General features: G+C 46.4%; 1 protein-coding gene across 4 annotated transcripts; it reads right to left on the reverse strand.

Moving 5' to 3' along the window:
- Positions 1–65: 65 nt before the first annotated feature.
- pacsin2 (protein kinase C and casein kinase substrate in neurons 2) lies at positions 66–24351 on the reverse strand. 4 transcript variants are annotated; one of them, XM_047017665.1, is made up of 12 exons: positions 24217–24351; positions 15715–15799; positions 15084–15240; positions 14519–14754; positions 10959–11114; positions 10630–10805; positions 10105–10225; positions 8476–8523; positions 7467–7585; positions 4278–4424; positions 2780–2967; positions 66–2221 (listed from the first exon to the last, which is right to left on the reverse strand). In XM_047017665.1, exons 2-12 carry the CDS (start codon positions 15769–15771, stop codon positions 2109–2111), a joined length of 1518 nt encoding a protein of 505 aa, XP_046873621.1. In that variant the 5' UTR covers positions 15772–15799; positions 24217–24351; the 3' UTR covers positions 66–2108. The 4 variants fall into 4 exon arrangements, with proteins under 4 accessions (XP_046873621.1, XP_046873624.1, XP_046873623.1 ...); XM_047017668.1 differs by lacking the exon at positions 4278–4424; XM_047017667.1 differs by lacking the exon at positions 8476–8523 and having other exon boundaries at positions 24217–24350.
- Between the last annotated feature and the right edge of the window lie 47 nt (positions 24352–24398).

Below are 24398 nucleotides of genomic sequence, written 5' to 3' on the forward strand. Positions count from 1 at the left end.
TCACTGGGTAATGAAGTCAACCTCACATTCAGCGCAATCTCAAAATGGACTTGACAAAACAGCTGTTACAATCCTTTATATTTGTGTTTAATATATTTATATTTCCTGTTTTGGACAAAAATTTACAAACTAAATTGTGCAAGTAAATATTCTGTCTGTATATTGTCTTACTGACATGTCCTGAATCACATGGCAAAACGTTTTCTCACATTTTCAATTGCTCGAGTGGCTACAGGCATCTAATAAAGGTCATATTTCCAGGACATCAACCGTAAGTACACTGTAATAAACTCATTTATAGCAAACACATATGTCAAGAACATGTCCTCTTATTAAATAGTTGATAAACTGGTAGTTGAAAGGGGTTGTGTTAATGTATGAATGAATAATTCACATACTTGCTAAAATAATTTTCAGAAAAATAACATGGAGATCATTTTCATCTTATTGATAAATTGGTAAATGATCTATATGGCCCTATGAGATAGGGGAAATAAGAGATATATTTACAAATGTAACAAAACAGCATGACACTTGCCATAAAACATTCAATTATTGTACAAATGTTTTTTAGAATCACAGCCTTTGTCTAACAAGCAAAAACAAAAGCTCTTAAGGCATATTATAAATTAACAGTCATCGATTTGTAACTAAAACCGCATGAAAACCTCCTTTATGCTTTGTTCCTACATCTTTCTATTTACATGCAAAAATTCCTCCCATTATAATCTTTCACATGTGAAAGATCATACAAGCTTTGTTTTGTTATTGCATAACTTGTAACAATGTATTCAAAGGAGGCCGAAGAATATTCTACCAAAACTTCGCATTTGACATCCAGTGCAAGCTTGGATAAAGCTCTGAGATTCAAGTGAGAAACCTTTTACCCCCAAAACATTCAGACTAGAAAAACAAAAAAACAGAAAAGAAAAAAATTATATTCAAAGACGCATAGGCCACTGAGAGAAAGTGAAGTGATTTGAGTGAGTACAGGATTAGGCACAGTTATTCAGTGAGGTGAGTGTCACAGATACTGAAGTTTATCTGCAAACACAAGTACAATCAATAGGTGAGCCGATACAATCAGTGAGTGTACAATCAGATTAAGGTGAAGGGTAGAGGCAAGCTGGCAACAAAACAAAAAACAAAACAAAAGCATTGAAACTGGATGACATCTAATGACATGGTGCCAAATTGTTAAACAGTTGTGAGTAATAAAAAGAATTGGCATCAGACACTTATACTTCACCAAAGACGGTAAAAAATGAACTAACAAGTAAATCGTCAAGACTCCCCAAAAGTAGGAGTTTGATGTTATTTAACCTAGTGATACTTGGGGGGGAAAAATTGGCACCTATAATTTGGGGATCAAGCCAAGGACCAAATTAGTTTGTAGATTCCAGTATTAAAAAATATAATTCTCACATGATTCAATTTTACCTAAATAATGGTCATTCCAAAAACACTAAAAACCAAGAGACCACCAATATGCAGTCACCCTATTTTCTGACAATTTTCCACAGTCCAACATTACACACCAAACATGGTTGTACTGTGTATAGTAACAGACAAGGACAACTTTGATTGGCTTAATCAGTTCATTATCCTTTTTTTTATAAATCTAAAATAAATAAAGGAATCAATGGTTGGAAGCGGTTTCATAAACATTGAAAAAAACTAAGCAAGTGGGTCTGCCTATCCTTTTGCTCCAAAGACTTGTTAGAATGGCATTCAAGTGTGCTACTTTTTTGCACTTGGTAAAGCACATATTAGTTATACATATAAATTGTTACTTTGTAGGATAACATATTAAACCACTTTTTGTTCTGTAACAGCTTGAATGGACGTTTAAGAAACAATGACCAGGTCATCACCTTTAAGTGGGAGAAATCGAGAGACCAATGCTATTGGAGGTGATGTCGTTAATCTGCAACCCCTCATCTGCCCCAATCCTAGAGAAAGCAGTTGCAGGTCCAGTCTCTACCACAAGGGGGTGAGTGACAGGCAGGGGCGCTGTGCCCAACTCACAATCCACACCCATTTTACTCTCCCCTCTCTTCTCTTTGTTCATCCAGGTTCGGCCTTCTCTTCTGGTGAATCCCCGTGCCTTACTGGATGTCTTCGACGTAGTTGGCTGGGTAGAGGCCTACTTGCCCTCCCTTCAGACGGCCTTTGCACCAACCCTGGTCATCCTCGTTTCCTACCTTGATGAAGTCCTCCCCTGTAGTGCACAGAGGGACATTTGTTGGAGGATGGGAGCTGATTCACCCCCCCCCCCCACCCCCCAAAAAAACCCCTCCTCATCCACCTTGATGTTTAAACAGACTGTCTCAGTATTTAGTGCAGTGGCACTGTTTGTTCTTGAGTAAATGTATTAACTTAGAATTGATTTAGCAAATAGAGAATTTCTGTCACTAGGGATTTTTTTATGGAAGCTGACGCCAAACGTCCATCCTGCATGGACGATAAATTTTGATTCTATTGACTTGTGTGAGCGGTCTGGGGATGATTCGTGGGGCGAGTAACTCATAGCACGGGTCCAAAAAGTCTCTCTCTCTCATGTGGGGATCCCCACATCACTCTCTCATTCAGATCTGCTCATTACAAGTCACATGAAACTCCCCCGTTCGCCAACACCCACCCCATTATCTCTAGCCTGTCCTGATTCCGAACGTTTCAGTGTTAACGGTGGTGGGGATGGCGGGTATCCGATTGGCTTGTTCCGTCTCTCTCCCTTCCTTTCTCATCCCGCCCCGTCTCTTATAAAGCGCACACACACCTGCTTTGAAGCTCAGCTCGTCCTGCTCCTGTCCCTCGTAGTCGTACAGGGCTCGGACCGGCACCGACACCAGCGGGGACGTCGGCTCCTCCTCAAACGGGTTCCCGTCGCCATTGGTGTCGGCGGAGAAAGGGTTCCCGCCCGTCTCCTCATCCGACCAATCCTGTGTCTTCTCCATGCTGCTGGCGCTGGAAGGACACACCAAAGAACGAATCAGAGCGCGGGAGAGGAGGAAAACACTTGTGTCAATCTTGCCCTTCTCAGATACCAATTGGACGATCCAACATGCAGGAAGTAGGAACAAAAAGTTCAGAGTTAGAGAAGGAATACCGTACAATGACACCAAGTAAAGTACAGTTGGAAACACACAAACGGTCCAAACGCATTTCCAAATCCGCCCCGACACAAACAAGCTGCTAGCGTATCTTTCACCCTTTTCTCCATCCAATCAGAAAATCTGGAGGAGAACAAACATGCCCGACGACTAGGATTTTTTGGGGTGAGGCAAGCTGTGGTTTCACCATAGCCATTTTGGCTAAATTGATTTGTGAGTTGCTTTGATGGCACAATGAGACAACACGCTATGTAAGCCATGGCAACGCAATGACAACACGTGCATGGAAACACTGAGGAAACACAAATACAGAGTAGTCAGGGAAGTCAGGGCCAAGGCCAGCCTGTTCCAGAAAAGCATGGTTGCACTTCCACCTTCGAACCACCAGAGAGAGGTAGATACATACTATCCAGGACTTGCTACACAGAGTCAGAGAAAATATGAAACAAGCACACGTCAACACAGAAACAGACACAAACACTCATAGCTGTATTGCAGTCAGACCTGTGCACACACCAAATACAGCTCCTTACTTTAGGAAATATTCTGTCTTTCTCAACAAAACTTAAAATTCTAGGCAGCTATTGGCGTACTTAGTGATATAACACCTGTACATTTCTCTTACATATCTATCTTGTGCCTTTATGAATTGAACATAATGAATACATTTTGGTTAGAGAAATCAGGATGGTTTCCCTGATCGAGTGCCTCGCTTACATCAGTTCTGACTGCAATGTACACTTTGGACTGAAAGCACACAACAGCGAACATACATGCATGTACTTAGACACACACACACAGTTCTGCATAGTTAGGAGTGATGAAAGCACACACTGGGCTTGTGTGCTTGTTCACTGAGTGAGTAACCATGCAGAGTGAACACCGAAGAAACAGAGAGAGAGAAACAGAGAGAGAGAGAGAGAGAGAGAGAAAGAGAGAGAGAGAGAGGGCGAGAGGGCGAGAGAGAGAGAGACAGGGAGAGAGAGATACGCAGAGGGAGGGAGAGAGGGCGAGAGAGGAAAACAGAGAGAGAGAGAGAAACGCAGAGGGAGAGAGAGAGAGATAGAGAGGGCGAGAGAGGAAGACAGAGGGAGAAAAACGCAGAGGGAGAGAGAGGGCAGTGCTCTTGGCACTTCGGGGTGCCGGGGGCTCCTGTTCACCAACATTTTCCCCTCCTCTTTTTTGACAAGCAGAGGACTGCCGTTGTCCAACGTCCTCTCCTCTACGGCGGCCTCTTCCTCCTCCTCGTCATCCTCGTCGTCCTCGAACGGGTTGGAGCCCGCGGGCGCTGTGCTAGCGGGCACCGTCAGGCTGACGGTACCGGGAACACGGGGGAAGAGAATGGTCGTGACACACACAAACACACACATATATAGTGAGTACACACCACACTGTCTGGGACTGTGCCAGAGGGTCAAACCATGGACATGGAACATTGGAGTGATATTTTTGTCCAAATGTGTTTCTCTCTCTCGTTTTATTCAAATGTTTTTGGGTCGGAATTTAGCCCCTAAACAAGATGGCTGCCATGACACAGCATTTGTAGGTTTTTGACCGAGGGCAGTAGGTATTTTTATCTCAGTGGGTTGAACCATGTAAACTAATGGGATCAATTGTGACATGGGATAACAACAGACATTAGGACAATGATACTGACATGATGACATATCAACACCCGGACCAGGACAAAGCCACACTTAGTATCCTTGACAGACCACCGTAGCCGTCACTGATTAGGACAATATGAAGTAGTATGACATCAGACGCCATGTGTTAGGGCAGAGATACCAGCATGGGGGGGGAGAGGGCATTGGACCTGAGTGTAACCTGTCCCCAGGGAACAGGTGATTCTTACAGCATGGTGATAACTCAAACACATTCGGCTGCATTCGTCTGTCTCACGTGCAACTTGAGTCAGGCTGCTCTGGTAGGCAAGAAAAAAGAAAAAAAATAGAACAAAAGAAAAGAAAAAAGGGTTAGCTGTCTAGATATGAACAGTTTGGCTTGAAGGCATTGTTCTCTTAAAACCCCAGATATGGTGAATGAGAGGCAAAATGTAAAGCGCTTCGAGTGCCGCTAATGTAGAAAACGCGCTATATAAATGAAGTCCATTTACCATTTGCTCTGAGGCACCATGGCTTCATATCAGTCCGCCAACTTTTCTGTGCTGTGGACAAACTCTGTAAACCTTTATTGACAGAGTCACACAACGCTCCCAGAGTTGACACAATCCCCCGCCCTCGATCAATTGCGACACCAAACATTCGCTCGGGAGTAATGCAACTTTTGCTGGCACAATGTCAGCAAATCCATTTTATTGCACAAAAACGTTTGTATAAGAAAGTCTTAAAACGTCCCGAAACAGTTAAGTCAGCATTAGTTTTCCTGGCGCAAAAAGATCTATGCAACAAATATATAAAAATACAAAAACAACGTCAAATCCAATTCAGTTATGTTTCCCAACAAAACACGGAACTCGAAATGTAAACTGTTCAGGAGATGTCAATATTTGAGCGGTTCGTCATGCAAAAGACAATTGTTGTCAGCCAGACCATGTTTTCCCTCTCTATTCCAAATATATATAATATAAGGGTTCAAGGGGTGGCGAACTGTCAGTTTGGTTGAAACCAGGAAAGCGAGTTCGGGACTGGAATGCAGAAAAAAAGATAAGAAGGTTAAACTATAGCTAAGAGATGACTTCCAACGTTTTTTGTTTTACATTTCAAATCATAGACGCATGTTGATTTGACAATTTGTTTTCTTTGTTTAGCTGTAAAAAATGTTACGCAAGAAAAATTCCTTTGTGCTGCTTGACTGTCACCTGTAAGTAGACACTGGAAGCTGTATCATGTGCCCAGGCACAAACACACTACTCTCAAGCAGAAGTGCATGTGTAGGACTGACAGACAAACATACCCCCTACGTGGGCCGAGCAGCTAGCTGATGGAACGCAAACCTACTGAGGTCAAAGGTCACATTTGTTTCCATTCCTCACATTCCACAGATTAACTTTTTTTTTTTCTCACCCTCTCACACACATACACATGGACACAGGGTTGATGTTTTGATTCTGAACTGTGGTAGAAGTGTGTCCAACATCCAATCACTCCACATGACAAGGGCACCGTTAATTACAAAGCTGGTGTGGAATGCAAGAGGTTGGAAAGATACCACCCGACAACAATCGCATGGCAGTTACTCAACCTGGTTCGACTCCAGAAATCCTTCTCGCTCTCATTGAGCGTTGCACAATTTGATACTTTTGAATCCAAGTTGCCTAGGGTGTACTATGGATGTTTGTAGAAATATGATCAAACCATTTCTAGACAGACGCTTGTACACGTTTGTACATGTACAATTAGCTCAACGCTGGATGAGCCAATTGTATCCAAAATAACATCAAAATGTGGACAATGTTGGCATTTCAAAAGAACTGAGAAACTTCAAGTCTTTTCATTCCAATGCCACATAAAAACTTCTGATTCGAGCAGTTAGATACTGTTATTTGCTAGTGTTAGTTCCAGACCAGCACTGAAGCCACAAGATCACCTCAGATGGGTGATGATGCATCAACTGAACAGGTTAGCTCAGCAAAACCTTGAAAACTTGGGCTTTCCCTGACCCACAGGGACCATCCATCATAGACACATCATAGAAATATTAACATCCATATTTCCACGTTTATTTTGGCACTTTTAATAGGAGGAAGTCAAAGCTGATGAAAAGCTTTTCCCCAAATGTTTACGGTTGCCGTGGCAGCTGCTCCGGAGCGAGCGCTCGGAAAGTTCTCTGAGCATTCCTGACTGAGGGAGGGCCAGAGTGTGCAGAAGACCGCTATAGGATCCAGGACGCATGAGGATGTTTAAGTTAGAAGAGTATGTCAGTGTTTTTGTGCGTGTCTGGTTACATTGTGTCATTAAGCCCTGTGACTTTTTTCTTCATATGTTTTTCAAACTGTGTGTGTGTGTGTGTGCGCACGCGCATAACAAAGGTTGTCTTTGGCAGCCATGTCGATTTTTAGCAGCCATGTCGATTTTTAGATAGCTGATATATGTGAACTGCAGCTTTACAGAAGATGTGAAGGTGTGAGATGTGTGTCTCAGGTGTCAGGTGAGTCAGGTGGCTGAGCGGTTAGGGAATCGGGCTAGTAATCAGACGGTTGCTGGTTCGATTCCCGGCCGTGCTAAATGATGTTGTGTCCTTGGGCAAGGCACTTCGCAATATGTGTGTGTATGAAGGAATGTGTATGGGCAGGAGTAAGTGTGTGTGTGGGTGCGCAGGATTGAGTACGTGCACGTGCAGGAGTGTGTGTGTGTGTGTGTGCAGGAGCTTGGGATGTGAGTGTGTGGTTACCTGCTGCTGCTCTTAGCCTGCTGCTCTCCGGTCTGGCTGATGCCCGTCAGCGTGACCCCATCAGTAGGCTTCTTCTTCTCTCGTCGGCTCAGGCTGCGATTCAGGTCTATGGACCAATCCTGTTACACACACACACACACACACAGACAAACAATGCGCATTAAATGTTTAGTTTTTTAGTCTACTAAAAAGTGAGCTTTTCTGGATACAGGCTTGTTACGCTCATCAATATAGGCATGTCAATTGCACTGCACTGCACACACCAACACCGAGAACACATTCCAGAAATGGATGCTTCGAGCAACCAACCAAATTCACCCACCATCTCTAACCAAAGACTTCTCAAGCTTTAACCAGGCAGTTGAATGATAGCAAAGTGAGCATATCGTAAAACTCAATGTGTGTGTGTGTGTGTTCCATCACCATGCAGACAAAACACAGGGAAGAGCAACATTCGACACCTTCACCAAACGCTGCAGTTAGGTTAGAGCTAGCCCTGACATCAGGCGAGGCGGTAGGTCTGTCCCGCAGGTGACTGACTGGTGACTCAGAAGTCAGTGACGTGGCAAGGTCACGTCAGTCTTAACATGACTCGCCGCGGGGCAAGGGTCGCACAGAGGTCACCGTGGGGGGTGAAAGTTCCAAAGGGGGACAGGGACGTGAGAGAGCCATACCCAGAGAGAGCTTCATGAGATCCAGACGTTACAGAAAACCCATGTCCACATCCCGCCTCAAAGCCTGTGGGCATGAGGGAGGGGGAACCACCCCACCCCATTGGTCAACAAGAGAGAGCCTTGTTGTGAGTGTGTGTGTTTGTGTGTGAGTGTGCGTGTGTGTTCCCTTAGTTCTGCCGGTATGAATTTAAAGAGGGCAATCCTGAGTTGAGGGTTTAAAGTTGAACACAAATGACACGCCTCGCACACACAAAGCACAAACTAAGAGTTGCATGAGTGAGCCCCCCCCAACACCTCAATGCAGTGATAGAACAGTCCTTCCATGCACAACTCACTACAATGGACCTTCTCTTATGGAAGCGGGATTTGGAGCAGTCCACATTCTGTCAAAAAGTGGGGTGGGGTTAGTGAGGACAAAACCAACATTACAAAAAAAGAATATGAAGAAAATGAATATCTTCGGATTTAAATAATATATACAATTATTTAAATAAAAAGTGTTAGTTGTGGTTTGTGTAGAACAGTGGTTCCACACCTGTCCTCAGGGACCCCCTGTCCTGCATGTTTTAGATGTTTCCCTGCTCCAACACACCTGATTCAAATGAATGGGTCGTTATCTAGCTCTGTAGAAGCTTGGTAACGAACATGCATTTGAATCAGGTGTGTTGGAGCAGGGAAACATCTAAAACAGGGGTGTCGAACTCCGGTCCTCGAGGGCCGCTGTCCTGCATGTTTTAGATGTTTCCCTGCTCCAACACACCTGATTCAATTAAAAGGGTTGTTATAACGACCATTCATTCGAATCAGGTGAGCTGGATCAGGGAAACATCTAAAACATGTAGGACAGCGGCCCTCGAGGACCGGAGCTCGACACCCCTGATCTAAAACATGCAGGACAGGGGGTCCCTGAGGACAGGTTTGGGAACCACTGGTGTAGAACTTAAAACAGGTTGCTTGTACTGCTTTCAGAACACAGCTTACAAAGGAACAGAATCTGTGAAAAGGGGGGGGAAAAAAATGGTGGGAAAAGATATTTGGAAAGAAAAGAAAAATATTCATTTTTTGCAGAACGGCTGACACACAACAGCTGGGGTGGAAGCCAACAGAGCCCTAAGATGTGAGAATAAAGGGTGTGTTTTGACATTCACAAGGCTTTCTGGGGGACATGTATATGCAAACGGTCTGTGCATAGATGCGTTTTTTCGTAAACTTGTTAAACAGGTTCTACACGCGCGTGTGTGTGTGTCATATACAGTATACGTGTGTAGTGTACATATGAGTGTGTGTGCACGTGTGAGAGATGTACGATGTACAAGTGTGTGTGTGTGGTTATGTGTACATGTATATGTATATGAGAGAGGGAGCGTCCGTGATGAGTGTGTGTGTGTGTGTGTGTGTCCTGGTCCACAGAGAGAACACACTCAACTCAGAGAACAATAGTGTCTTGTGTGGCACCATCAGTCCTAACCCTTCAAACGACATAAGCCAATACAAGATGGCGACAAAACACTGAAGAAGTGGAACAAGAAATTTGGAAGGATATCACCTCAGTGGTGGTTTCCCAAAGAACGATAAATCTCCACATTTGCATTCTTTTACATGCTCTCCGACTATCTTTCTCTTTAGCACTTTTCTCCCGCTCTCTCTCCTTTTTGGGTGAAATGACATCATCCCTTGCTTTCCCTAACCCGCCACTCAGACACAATCTGCATCTGTCTCTCCTGCTTCATTTTCTCTTCCTCCTCCTCCTCCTCCTCCTCCCTTCATTCCTCCCTTGTTTCTCCCCCTCTCTAGTGTATTTAGGAATAAATGTCATCACCGCACTGCCAAACATTCTCTCAATCCCTCCTTCCCCCTCGACCGCCCGACATCCCGACACACTACTTGTTCACGGCCATGTCGGGTTACCCACGGTTACACCCTTCACCTCCCCTCTCTCCTAACCTCGCTCCCTCCATCCGTACCTCAAACTGGGGCCAGTTCATGGGCATGCCTGGACCGTGATTGGACCGGAACCACTTCAGGTCCTCCTCTGCGTCGGCGGCGGAGATGGTGTCTTCCAACGTGTGGTAGACTGTCTGGAACCTGAGGGGGGAGAGGGGGGAACGTCACCATCACCTGGGCCCAGTCAGGCCTGTGTGGGCCCAGTCAGGCCTGTGTGGGCCCAGTCAGGCCTGTGTGGACCCAGTCACGCCTGTGTGGGCCCAGTCAGGCCTGTGGGCTTAGCGGGCGTGTGTTTTGGTGTTTGAATTATTTATTTTTGTATTTTTTGGATGTAAATTCAGATTCACTACATTTCTGTTGGCTGATTTTTAATTTTGATTTGATTACATACATAAACATATATATATATATATATATATACACACACACAATGTATTTTGGGGAGGAGAATAGGAAAGTATCAATTGGCAGGAGTGGAAATACGCTGTGTTGGAAATCTGGTGCGGGGCGCGACGTGTGACGTGGGCGGTGTGAGGGCGTCTCACTTGTGATTGGTGGAGAGGTCCAGGTGCTGTTTAACCTCCAGCAGGAGCTCTTTGAAGAAGCAGAGCCGCTTGTCCTCAAACTGCTGCCACTGCTCAAACACCTGCTCCATGTTCTCCATGTACTGAGGAGTCACCTTGTCCAGCTCCTCCAGAGACTTCTCATAGCGCTCCTTGGACTGGCCGGGGACGGGGGGGCAGTTAGTGGGATGTACACGCGTGTGCGCACACACACACACAGTCGTCTACACACACACACACACACACACACACACACACACACACACACACACACACACACACACACACACACACACACACAGCCCCTTTACCTTCTGCACCTCCTGCTGACATTTCTCCACCTTATCCTGCAGCTTCTTCTGAAGCTCTGGGTTGTTGTTGTTCTCCAGCTTGCTGTTGTTTTCCCGGCTGGTGGCCAGCTTCTCCTCCTTACAGGCCGTGTGGTAGGTCTTCTTGGTGGTGTCCACCTGCACACACACAAACCCGCTAGGTGAAGGTCCAGGTCGGGGCCCCGCGTTCAAAATACAGTAACACTGGAACTAGTTTGTCAGACACCACACATTTGCGGTAAACAGTATTTCCCATGTGAAAACGGACAGCTTTTTCATTTTCTTTTTTTTCTACCGAAAGAAACTGGCCCTCATTTCAGACTGTACAATATTATAATTTTTTGGGGTGAGATCTGGACGCTAGTGAAGGAGCAAGGTTTAGTTTAGGGCCCCTTAAGCTGGCTAGCTTGTATATGAGCTAGCCAGCTGCTCACTGATTTAGTAAATAAATAATGTCTGTATCGGAAAATATAGCTCTTGTAACAGTACAGATTCTGTTAGTAATAGTGAAGGAAAGCTACACAAGCCTTTTATACATATATAAAAATAACTATAGCTGCAAGCAGCGATGCGAGTTCCTCCGCAAAATATTATACAAATGTACATTGTAGAAGGTCAAGAGTTGGACAACAAGAGAGCAAAATTACTTAATGTTTGAAGGCTGGATGGAGATTCAAACTCGAGAGCATGTGGTTGCAAGTCAGCCTCTCTATCCTCTCTGCCTCACAGAGCAGAGAGGATAGAGAAAGGCAGAGTAATAGCTTTGGTCAGTTTTGGGACAAAGTTTAAGCAGCTGTAATTCAGTCATCTTTTGACATACCAAGGTGAAATTGCGAATGGAACGTCAGAATGATGTCGTCCTGTTCAACTGAGCAGAAAATCCGAATTATGACAGGCCAAAGTCTGTAGTTGGATTTGGATCTATGACTTTGCATTTTGCAATACACCATCTCAGACCATTGAGCTATACTCAATGTTGGGAATTGCTGTGGTCAGAGACTGTATAAAAAAGTAAGCCGTTTCTCCTGTGGCAAGCATCGTTAGATTTAGCCAAAAATTAAACAGCTCTAATTCAATCATATTTTGACATACCACGGAAAAATTGTTTATGGTACTTCAGAATGATGTCATCCTGTTTACCTAAACAGATAATCAAAATGATGACCAGGTCAAAGACTGTGGCTGGATTTGAACCTATGACCTTGTATTTAAAAGTACACAGTCTCAGCCTATTGAGCTATTCTCAGTATTGGATATTGTAATGGTCAGTTACTGTATAGAAAAGTAAACTGTTTCTCCTGTGGCAAACATTGTTAGATTTGGCCAAAGTTGAAACAGCTCTAATTCAATCATGTTTTGACATACCAAGGTAAAATTGTTTATGGTACTTTAGAGTGATGTCATTTTGAACCCTATTAGGTTTGAAAAAACATCAGTCAAAATTGGATTTATTGACACAAAGGTATTGAGGCATCAATACCATGTAGACATTTATATAAATACACCCCTTTCAGCCATTTTGGATTGCATTTCTTATTCCATATCACCCTATATAAAAGACATGTATTTTACACATCTGTAACAAATTTCAAGTCATATGAATCTATGGTTCATGAGGAGAATGGTTTTGAAGGTTGTACCAAATTTGGACTGTACAGCAAAATCTATCATGGCAGACCTTATGGGTCCTTGAAGCTTTTTTGTTCCCCATGAGAAATAAGGTATGTATACCAATTTTCAGGCATTTTGGAGTAATGGGGCGCTGGGGAAATCACATAAGCTGTGTCTACTACCGCGCACTTGTGCACTTCGAGCACTGACTTTCAGTGCTTAGGGCGCTTCACTCACAAACCCTGCAGAATTCAGTGCACTGAAAGTACCCGGATGGCGCACTGCAAACGGTCCAAAAAAACAGTGTACAACGATGGACACTACTCGCCCTAAACGGGCGCCATCTTGGCTACGTAGCGGGAAAGGAGGAGCCCTTTCGGCAGCTTTTGGAGAACCGCGTTCATTTTGGCAGGTTTCGCGGGTGTCGCGAGCAGATTTGCGTCCGTCACTTCCACAAAGTGTTTAACATAAAAGTGTTCCATTTGAGACAGCACTTATCAGCGACGGAGTGCACTGACTATGTAAGTGCACTGTTTGGCAGGGCACTGTATTGCAGTGTACTTTGTAAAGTGCGCGGTAGTAGACACAGCCATAGACTTTGGGGGTGGCTTATAGCGCCACCTATGGGTGTACATGGGCCACTAGCGGTCTGGGAGTAGTGAGTGACCTGTTGTCTCACTGGGCCAAATTTGAAAAAACAATGAGTCAAGGAGTTAAGCTATTGAACCATTTCATGGAGACATTTTTGTTTTTGAATACTAACAAAAACCATAGGTTCCCTTCCTACCAGAGGAACCCTAATTACAGAAACTGCTTTACTATCCCTGAAGCACAAGCATTCAAATTCCCATCTTGGTAACAAGTCAACACATTCTTATGAGTGCAGTGCTACACACTTCTACTGTCTCGGATATAGTGCACTGGGAAGTCTGTCAGAGCACACAGGGAACGAACAGGCCACCTCTAATTTGATAAGAGTGGGCAGCTGCTGTGTGTGTGTGCTGTAAAGGCACACCACATGATCAGATAGCCCTTACTCCGGTACAGAAACACCTTCGTTTGACATCTCCACTTTCATACGCTTAACACCCCTCTTCATTCTCTAAGTTCTCCTTAATCGCTGTCTTTCTCTCCCTCCAATCTCTCATCTCTCTCTTTATCTCCACTCAACCAGCCTGTCTCTCTACTCTCTGTTCGTGAACTAGACTAGCTTTCCCACATAACTGGACTGATTTGTTGGCTACCCTTCTGACACTGCACGATCACATGGTCAGGAAATCACTCATTGTGACATCACAGATACAGGAACGGGCGGAAAGCCAGGAAGTCACCAAATGAGAAATGCCACACACAAAAATGCGCACACACACACACAGGAAAGGTGAACCCTGTCCTGTAAACAGACGACCCAAGAAAAAAATCGGTGTTTTAACCTTCTGGGTTGGAAGTCACAGTGTGTGTGTGTCTGTCTGCTTCTGTCTGCATAAACAGTATATATGTCATCTCAACAGTTAAACTGGGCTCTGTTTGACACAAAATGGCCACCACTCTCAGTCAGCTTCTGTGCCTGGGAAGATTACATGCCACGGTTTCCCATTGATGGGGTAAGGCTGTGATGAAACTGTGACGCAGGGAGGGTGTTCGTTTGCTGCTAGCTTAGCCAGGGACCTAACAACCTCGAGTGGTGAGGAGTCACGACAGACGGGTGGGTAGACAGACGGGTGGGTAGACAGACGGGTGGGTAGACAGACGGGTGGGTAGACAGACGGGTGGGTAGACAGACGGGTGGGGAGACAGACGGGTGGGGAGACAGACGGGTGGGCAGACAGACGGGTGGGGAGACAGACGGGTGGGCAGACAGACGGGTGGGCAGACAGACGGGTGGGCAGACACACGGGTGGGTGGAGGAACAGACACAAAGGCGGCCCCACCTCTTTGAGTTTCTTGGCCCAGGGCTTCTGGGCCTTGCGGAAGCCGTCCTCGGCCTCCTTGGTCTCCTTGAAGCCCCCGATCATCTGCTTGTGGAAGGCGTCCCTCTGCCAGTTCTTCAGCTTCTCAAAGTCCTCCCCCATGAGAGCCGCCTTCACCTCCATGTGCAGCTCGCTCACCTTCTCCGCCTCCGTGCACAGGGCCCCCCACGCCCGCTCCAGGGTGCCGTACTGAGGGCCTGACCACACACACACAGTGTCATGTTATAAATATTCAGCCGATAACATACACACGAATGTGGACACGCGTAGCCATCGAGAGCCCCTCCTAATTGTATTACTGGACAGAGGTGGTGATGAGGTCATAGGAAAGGCGCATACACAGAAACGCGAATAGGCGAGCACGGTAGGACTTGGTTACACACACACACACACACACACACAAAACCAGAAGCAGGTAGCCGCTGGCTTCAATTCACTGAACCCACAATTCCCCTTTCACATCCTCCAGTCAGACAACAGGGTCTGTGTGAGTGAGAGTGTGTGTGTGTGTGTGTGTGTTTGGCACCTTTGTCGATCAGCTGCCTCCAGCGCTTGGACCACTCTGTGAGCTGCTGGGCGTAGGTCTTCTCGATGCGGGCGCGCTCGTGGAGGCAGTTCATCAGGTCGTTACACAGGCGGTTGCCGTCGTCCACGCGCTTCACCGTCCTCTTGTAGTTCCCCACCTGGGGGGGGGGGGGGGGGGGGAGGGGAGGGGGGAGGTAGTCAGTGTGCACGCGTGCACGAGTGTGTTCCCTACGTACCCCTTATGTCAGGGATGAGGGACGTTCGGCCTACGTGCATCAAGACAGCTTGATCCGTTCCGGACTGCGATTTATAAATACAAAAAAAAAAGGATCTAGACTAGCGATAGCTGTTTTTGCTATGATAAAGGGAGATCATATCCAATAATGGAATCAGGTGAGAGCTTGACAAGCCGCATAGCCCCCCTGCCCCCCCTGTCCCGTCAAGGGAGTGGCCCTTGACGGGATGTGACGAAGACTAAAAAAGGCCCCTCGATGAGGGGACGTTTCCCCCAACCCCCGGCTCATATGTTGAATGTGCTTGACGTCATGCGTGTTTACACGCCGTGTATGTTATTGTGGTGGAGGGTCTGGGTCCGTCTGTGTGAGTGGGGCGCGTGTGCGGGCATGTCTCACCTCCCAGAAGCTGTCGCTGGAGACATCCATCATGGAGTCGTCGTAGGAGCCTGACATGGCTGCAGCCCTCTCAGTCCCTCAGGGCCTGTGTACACACATGCACACGCACTCATTAGAACGGGGTTCATCAAATTGAGGAAGCCACACAATTGAATTCCAGTCCGTAAAAACCCACTAATTGGTGGGGATGTTCAGTAATGATGTGTGGAAAGTTCGAGAGTAAGGCTCTGTTATACTGTTCTAGTGTCCTGTTTTAGAAGGCTGTTGTAGTGTACTGTTCTAGTGTCCTGTTCTAGAAGGCTGTTCTAGTGGGCTGGTGTTGAGTTTCTATGCTGAATGGCAGCGTGGAGACCATGCAGAAGCACACCAGTCTGTCATATCAACATGTGCGTGGAGAAGTTAAGAACTATGTGTGAGACACACACACACACTCTCTCTCTCTCTCTCTCTCTCTTCTGTTTGACACAACTGACAGACGGTCTCAGGTCAGAGAGGGAGAGAACCGGACCTCAGCCTTCATCCTTGAGGAAGGGATGGAGGATAGGAAGGGAATGAAGTGCAGAGAAAGAGAGAGAGATACGTGGAAGAGCAGTAAAGATGAACGGCCAACAGGCCAAAACATGACAGAAGGCTCTCCCGGCACGTTCTGGAAGGAGGAAGTAGATGCCCCTAATACGGTCATGCCGACGCACCTGGCCCCGTGATTGAAAACCCCTATCGAGTCACGGAACCTCTCCTCTACCTCAGAAATTCAGTTGGGGGAAAACACAGTATCATGAGATAACTGCAGAGTATTTGAAGGTTGGACTCAACCTCAACGCTGCCACAGATACGCAGACAGATACTGTGAGGGCGGCACACCTATTTAAGTCACTGAAGATGCTTTGAGGCGATGCTTCTCAAAACTCTTTCTGCAGTATACGCCTTAACTCTTGTGCTGCCTTCGGGTCACATGACCCAAAGGTTCATAACAAACCATCGTTGTGTTTACCCAATACAAAAACAAATAAAAATAATTTTGTTTTGAAATTCGCAATGTGGGGGGTCTGAGACAGCCCAACGGTTAAAAGACAATGCTTCACTTTGTTTTTGTATGCGGTAAAGTTGTCGCAATACGACAGTGGGCTACAATGTCTGATGTGTCCGAATGATCCGAAGATGCACAAGGGTTAACCCCCCACCTGCCCTCACCCCCGTCAGTAGCACTGACACTGGAGGAAAAAACTATTCTCCTCCTCAAAGAGCAACACAGGAAAGAAAAGGAAGCCATGGGTGAACAATAGATGGGAAGAGAATGTGAGGAGAAAAGGGATGAGGGGGGAGATTCAAAGAGAGGAGAAGGAAAGATTTAATGGACAACCGTCACCTCCGATGCTGTCACACACAGACCAAGAAGGAAGGAGCGAGAGACAGAGAGACAGAGAATGTAGGTATCTAAGTGACTTGCTGTGATGAATTAAAAATACCATATCGACCACAGACAGCTCAACGAGAGATGTTTCGCTTTCGTTTCACCGCCACCACATGATAAACAGCAAGCGCTCCTTCCCCCACACACAAACACGTATTTTCACAAACGTATCTCAAACAGAAGTGAGCCTGACTTAACCACAGAATTGGCTGTGGTAATGTTGACGTTTACTTCCAACCATCTGAAAGCTTTGAAGACAACATCCAGAACGTTATCATCATTGTTCTCCCTGAGTGACATTTCAAGAGAAATGCAGAACTAGGAACGTCGCCACACCTCATGTATCGGTCATGTGTGTGTGTTTGTGTGTGTATGTGAGTGTGTGTGTGTGTATGTGAGTATGTGAGTGTGTATGTGAGTTTCAGGAAGAAAAGTGAAAAGGGTGTTGGGTAGGTGAGAAGAAACGATCCCTCAAATTTTTAAAACACTATTAGTTAGTGAGGAATGTAGAAGAAAAAAAGAAAGTGTGTTAGTGTGTGTGTGTGTGTGTGTGTGTGTGAGACGTGGCTTGATCCTCTCCACAGCAGGTGGGGTGGCTTCATCCGTTTCCAAAACCGTGCCAGCGTTCAACATAGCACACACAGAAACCACTGTTGTTGAAGGCTGGCAGTGGAGGCCCCGGCTTAGTGTGTGTGTGTGTGGCGCGTGTGTGCCCTCACCCCCGCAGCGGGGAGCTTCCGTCTCTTTCGGGCGGGCGTCGCAGCGGAACACCAACCGACAGACAGAGCTCTGTTCGTCTTTCCTCCTCCTCCTCCTCCTCTCTCCATTCCTACCCTCCTCTCCTTTTTCTTTTCCTCCCTTCGTCTCCACCTTGCTCTCCTTCCGCTATCTTCCATTCCCAAGTGTCGCCCCCCACCCCCACCCCGGCCCCCATCCTCATTCTCCTTTACTCGCTCGCTCCATCCATTCATCTCTCGTTCATCCGTCCGTCCTCTGTCTCGGCCCATCCTCCACGCCGTGGCAGGCGGCTTGGCGTCTTCCATTTAGCAGACGCTCTTATCCAGAGTGACTTACAGTAAGTACAGGGATATTCCCCCCGAGGAAAGTAGGGTGAAATGCCTTGCCCAAGGACACTACGTCATTTGGAACGGCCAGGAATTGAACTCGCAACTTTCGGATTACTAGCCCGCTTCCCTAACCGCTCAGCCACCTGACTCCCGCCGTCTTCCAACGTCGCTGCACTGACTTGAGTTCCTCTCTCATTGGAGGAACACTAAAAATAAGCCTCGAGAGGTTGAACAATGTGTGTGTGTGGCCTGAACATCAGTCGTCCTTGGACAGAGGTTAGCATTGTGAACAGGGTGGTACACACGTGTTTCATTTTCAAACACACACCACGCACAAACCACACACACACACGCATACTGCTGCCTCTAGATTGAAGTGCCATCAGGGGTCATCCTCTTTGGAAAGCCTGTAGTACTCATGAGAGATCGATGATGGTGTGTGTGTGTGTCTCCTCGCATTTCTCTCAGCACTTTCCTCTGCAGACTCAGGAGTCTTCACGGCGCACAGCTCCTCTCGGCTCACTGGGTTCGGAGCACCCGGAGAAACGACAGTCCGCACAGGCCTCTGCCCAGCCCACGCACACCTCACCCAGAGCAGGCGGTAGAAAACCCATGTCCAATTTTCCACCGGAGGAAGTCATTGACATCAAGCTGGTTTATATCGCCGAGGATTAAGTAGTCATTCTCTCTCCCTCTGTCTCCCTCTCTCTGTCTCTCTCAGCTGTCCCTATCCATCATCTCTCACTGGGATAACTGCAGCCATGGCAAAGCTACAACAGACGGGTTGCAATGGAGGGCGAAAGCCAGGCCCTCCCGGAACGTAAACTCCTTCAAAACGGTGTCACACTCGTAGCGGAGTTCCAAAAAGTCCCAAACAGAAGCGGACAGATAACTCACAAAGCCAACTTGTCAAATAAAAAAAATACGAACAAACGGGATATCTCTCGCTAAACGCATGAGAGTCGCTTGGCATAATATAAGGTTCACAATCTACTCTGAGCAGCCCCACATTTAGACACGCGCATTCAGAGGAAGCCAGTCCTCAAAGGAGTCCCTGAGTTGGCAAACGCTTCCGCAGCATGAACCAAGGTCGAGATGAATCCCCGTCCAATTCACTCGTTCACGGCAAACTCAACGTACAGAAACCAGAACACGAGAGGAAGAAAAACTGGGAGGACTGGGAGCTACAACAAAGGTGTGTATCATCCTGTGTGTGTGTTTGTCTCCAGGTCTTAAACTGAGAGGGATGCTGAGGCATCCTTCCGTTCAACCTCCAGGATTTCCTCACGCAAACTGAACCCCATGACCTGGCCCCATAGCTGGACGCTGGTCTGGACTGTGGGTCTTAAATCTATCAGTCTGGGAAGACTTCCAGCCTACACGAAATAAAACACACAAATAAACAAGGGGAAATGTTTGACTTCCTCAACGACAACAAAAATCCATCACCTGTTGTCTAAATGAGGAAAGGTTTGGGTAACAGCTCTGTGGTGTATATGACTTTGCCTGGGGGCGAAACGCAGCTTGGAATATGTACCGAGCGCATTGGAATGCGGCGTGCACTAGACTGAAGTTCAGGCCAGAGTCGTTGATAAGCCGAGCAAATGGAGGCCCTATGAGCTGGCTGTGTTCCCGTGCGAGTGCGTGCTCAACCCTCGGTGGAGCTCTACCCAACATATCCGTGCGTCAGATGGCTGAGTGGTTAGAGAATCGGGCTAGTCATCAGAAGGTTGCCGGTTCGATTCCCGGGCTGTGCAATGTTATGTCTTTGGGCAAGGCACTTCACTCTACTTGCCTCGGACGGAATGTCCCTGTACTCACTGTAAGTCGCTCTGGATAAGAGCGTCTGCTAAATGTAAATATCCCCGAGTCATACTCAGTGGCCATTCACACAGGCATACCAGTGACACAAGGGTTGAGTGTGTGTCTGTGTGTAGCACTAGCATGTTGAGGGGGTACTCGGGCCTGGTCTAAGTCTCACAGTACCCGACTGAGAAGTACTGGGTGCTCAGACCAGAGCTGTCCTACCCAGACTTCGGCAGAGCAAATGGGTCCAATTAACAGTAGCGACAAACGGAAAACAAGAACCATGCAAATAAAGTAGAAAGAAACAAAACAGAAAAGGTGTCCGTTTTAGTGCTGGTCCCCTGAGGGCCACACTAGAGGGGAGGGGGGGGGGCATCGCAGAGGGGGAGAAAAAGGGAGAGGCGAGGAGAACGGAGGAGTGAAGGGATGCACGGAATAAGAGAGAGAAAGGGTGAGAAGTGGGAGTCAGGGATGGGGAGAGACAGAGAGAGATTGAGAGAGAGAATAGGTATTGCTTGCAGTGATTAAAAGCACATGAGCAGCACTGTGTGTGCACTGACACAGGGAGTCTTGAGTCATGACACAGCACACACACACACGCACACACAGAGACTCCACTTGCCTAACCTCACAAAAAAGGGAGGCGTGTGTGTGTATCAGCGATGAGTAAAAACGTTAGAAACGTAGAACAAGAGAATCATTCACTGGCTCGAACCCGATTCATTGCTGTTACACAAAACCAAACTGAACAGCGAGAATAAGGGGGGGGGGGGGGGTCTATTTACAGTAGTACTGTAAGCTACTCCTCATGATATTGCTGTGTGTGTGTGCGTGTGAGATGGGGGAGAGGCATTGCCCTGCAGGACATGGAGCCAGACTTACCTTCCCACACATGCCCCTACACAGCAGTTCTGTGAGAAGGGAGAGCGGGGGGGGGGCACAAACACACACACACATCTCCATGCCCCACCGGCCTATTCACTGCTTCAGGTGTGTTCTCTTTCGACTCCAGAGGGTCACTGCTAAGGCTACTGTGCTGGAAGGCAGCGGGGACAGGAAGAGGAACAATGGCTGCCGTCACTCTCTACACACGTCGATCTGCTCTACAGCCACGGCCGACTGAGCTCATCTACTGGGCTGACAGGCACAAGCATGCTTGTCCTCCGGCTGTGTGTGTGTGTGTGTTTTGACGTATGAAGTGAGGGGAGGAGGGGAGGAAACTGTGAAAAAGAAATGGATCCAAGTCAATAAGTGTGTCTGTGTGCGGGCGCGTCTGCCAGAGTCCAGGAGATCTGGTAAGCTACTTTGAATAAAGTGGCTCGCAAAAAGTGAGGAGTCGTCTGTGCGTGCGTGCGTGCCACTTCCCTCGCAAGTCTCCGACACCCGGCACTTCCAAGCAGCCACACAGTCGTGCCTCCCCCTGATCTTCCCCCCACACCGTAGACCGATCCAGGGCGCGGAACAAGCGCCACGGATGAGACGCTCCTTGGAGAAGTCCGTAGAGTTGTACCGACGGCAGTCCTCTTGCCGCTGTTTCACATTTCACTCCCCAAGAAATAAAAGACCCAATCATCAGACCCGATCTGACTCACTGTGCCAACGCTCCGGTTGCATGAGGGTTTGGGTGAGCAGGAAAAGATGACTTCCTCTATTATTATAAAGCAGAGGGGACAAGTCGCTCTGCTGTCGGAGAGCAAAAACAGGAACACAGAGGTCTCATGCAGTGAAAGGTCCAACGCTAGCCACTGGGCTAAAACACTGTTTTGTAGCTCACATCACAGGTAACTGTAATGAGATTACAGGTTGAGTTTAGTCCAACGAGAAGCTCATTTAAGCAGTGAGCGATTCATGAAAAATGCATGGAGAACAAATTCCTGTTGCATTGCCCTGGTCCATATTGCTTAACATGCCAAATATTAGGTTAAGGAACCATTTGAATTAACTTTCTTGACTCAACTGAGGAGTAGGCCACTAGCTCAATAGTGTACCGTTTCCTCATAAAACTATTTATATTTTCTGTCATGGGAACAAAAAACAAAGAGTAAGGTACTCTTACGTAAACAACAAGCTTCCCATGATTTTCCTGTAATTGAAACTAATACTATTAAAAAATACCTTTTCAAACATTATCTCTCTCCATTCCTTACTTTTGGCAAAATCTTTGGCCTAAATATGAATGACATCTCTTTGAAAATAGACAACAGCTGCTAAATGCATGGTAGCCAAGCTGAATTCTATAAATATTCTAAATCCCAACGGGTATAGTCCAAACGAAGGGGAAAACGGTGACTTTGGACGCACTTTTGTCCGTTCAGCCTTTGGTCGGTCAACAGCCTAGACCCTAACTGCTGATCTCACGGTGACTGGATGGGCTGCTCTCCAGAGAGTCTATCCATCGATCCTAGATAGCAACCTGTGAGGCACCGAAGCCTCACATGGCTGAGGAACGTAGAGCTCCGAAGCTTCGCTCAAACTCCTCCGTCAACACTCTGGGTCAGCTGTGGCTTCTCAACTTCAAAACGTCATTCCAAAGTCGGCCTTACCCCCAAAAAGCCCTTGGTCTTTTGATGGTGTCGAAACAGAAGCGTTTGTTCCAACTCTTTCGGGCATTTTCCATCCATGGTGCCAACGGAGGGTTAGCGACATAATGGGGGGAAACGCTGTATTACGTGACAGGGAATGGGGGGCATCATGACATCACCGGATCATCTTTTTCTTTATTTTCTTCCAGGTTTCCAGCGGAAACCCCGGGTTACATAATGAGCCTAAGGTGTGTGTGTGTTGGGGAGAGGGGATTACAACAGAACAAATAGAGCTCTCTATGGAAGCCTTTTCATTTGATTAGCCAGAGAAACACATACAGCACAGCCCTTCAAAACATCAGCTCTGTATTACCTTGGAGTGTAATAGTGAGTGGCTTTATCTTCTTTTCACACATCCATGAAGACGGCACTAAGCTTTCACTACTCTCTCACCCCAACAGTACAACCTACAAACATGTGCCTTCATAATCGTCAGGCTTTAACTTCCCTTTATCTTCCTGATAACGGTGACCTCGGGAGAAAGACTACTAATTAAATAAAGTCTGCAGTTGCACTTCGTTGAATGATTGCTCAAGGATTGGCTGACCAGCCTTAGATTTGTTGGAAGAGGAAGGTCTGTGAAAGCATTCAATATTAATGTTGTGAATTGTTGTTTTAAAGGACAACTTAAATGTGAGCCGTTTCATATGATATCCTCTTGTTCCTTTGTACACTGAATGCAGCTCAGCAAATGACTGACTGTTGAAATGATGCCTGCACACCAATATCGTGCAGCCAAAATACAATGTTTTGCTGGCACTCATGGGCTATAAGTTTTGGCAGGAACACTGCAATCTGACTTTGGCTGAGCATAAATATTTAAATGATTTTTTTGTGTGCAAGTGAAACAGAACAACATGTCACTCGAGTTGAACGTTCTTTTGAGACAACATTTTAACCACAATGCAATGGCACATAGAATTACAGGACATCACGACAGCTATGATATGCGGAGTTCTTGTGAAATGTGCCCCGCCCTTGATCAGTCAAGGAAAACACTGCGATTCTGCATTAAAAATAGACTAGAGTGAAACTAGAATGCAATCACGTACTTAGTTTGGCCCAAATTTACAACTTTTTTTGTAAACTGCCCAGGTCCTTCGACCATAAAGACTTGTGTGTGGGTCTGAATACAGGATAGTTGGTCATAATATCGACTTGATTGATTCACGAAGCTTTGAATCAAGCATACTCTTTGTTGGTCGGGTCGTAGTCCTATTGAATTTGGCTAATTATGTAACACCAGTTGATGATTTGATAATGGTACCGTAACACCTATTAACTAGAACTTTAAGTGACAGTGTAGTCAGTAGTTGAGCTACTTCAATACAATCAGACAAACCGGTGTTAGATGCTAACATGATGATTCTGACTGGACTCAGTCATGGGTAGTGTACATAACACTACTGACACACACAGTCTAGTAATTCACGAAAACAACAGCAAGTACGTTTTTTAGGCTGGCTTGATTTAACTTTAATGCAATTCATGACTATTTACCAAGTTGTTGTAGTAGCTAGCTAGAGTTGCGCTAAGTTAGACATTTGCAGTGCTATACAGTCTGCACTCTATTGGATGAGAAAATATGTAATATCAGTTTATGGACAAAATGTAAGTAGTTAAACGTTTACCCCACCTTTTAGAGGTTCGCTTCTCTTGTCGGTCTTGACAGAAGGTGTTAAATGATGAGGTTAAAAGCCTTGGTGAAATCCTTCGTTTTTTCAGAGCAGCAGGACTGCACCACGGTCGGTTGACTGAGGGGAGGCGCGCCTCTCTGACGTCATATCCCCAAAAAGTAACGTGATGGAAAAAGTTACT

This window comes from Hypomesus transpacificus, unplaced genomic scaffold (assembly GCF_021917145.1).
Source record: "Hypomesus transpacificus isolate Combined female unplaced genomic scaffold, fHypTra1 scaffold_62, whole genome shotgun sequence".
Classification (NCBI taxonomy): Eukaryota; Metazoa; Chordata; class Actinopteri; order Osmeriformes; family Osmeridae; genus Hypomesus; species Hypomesus transpacificus.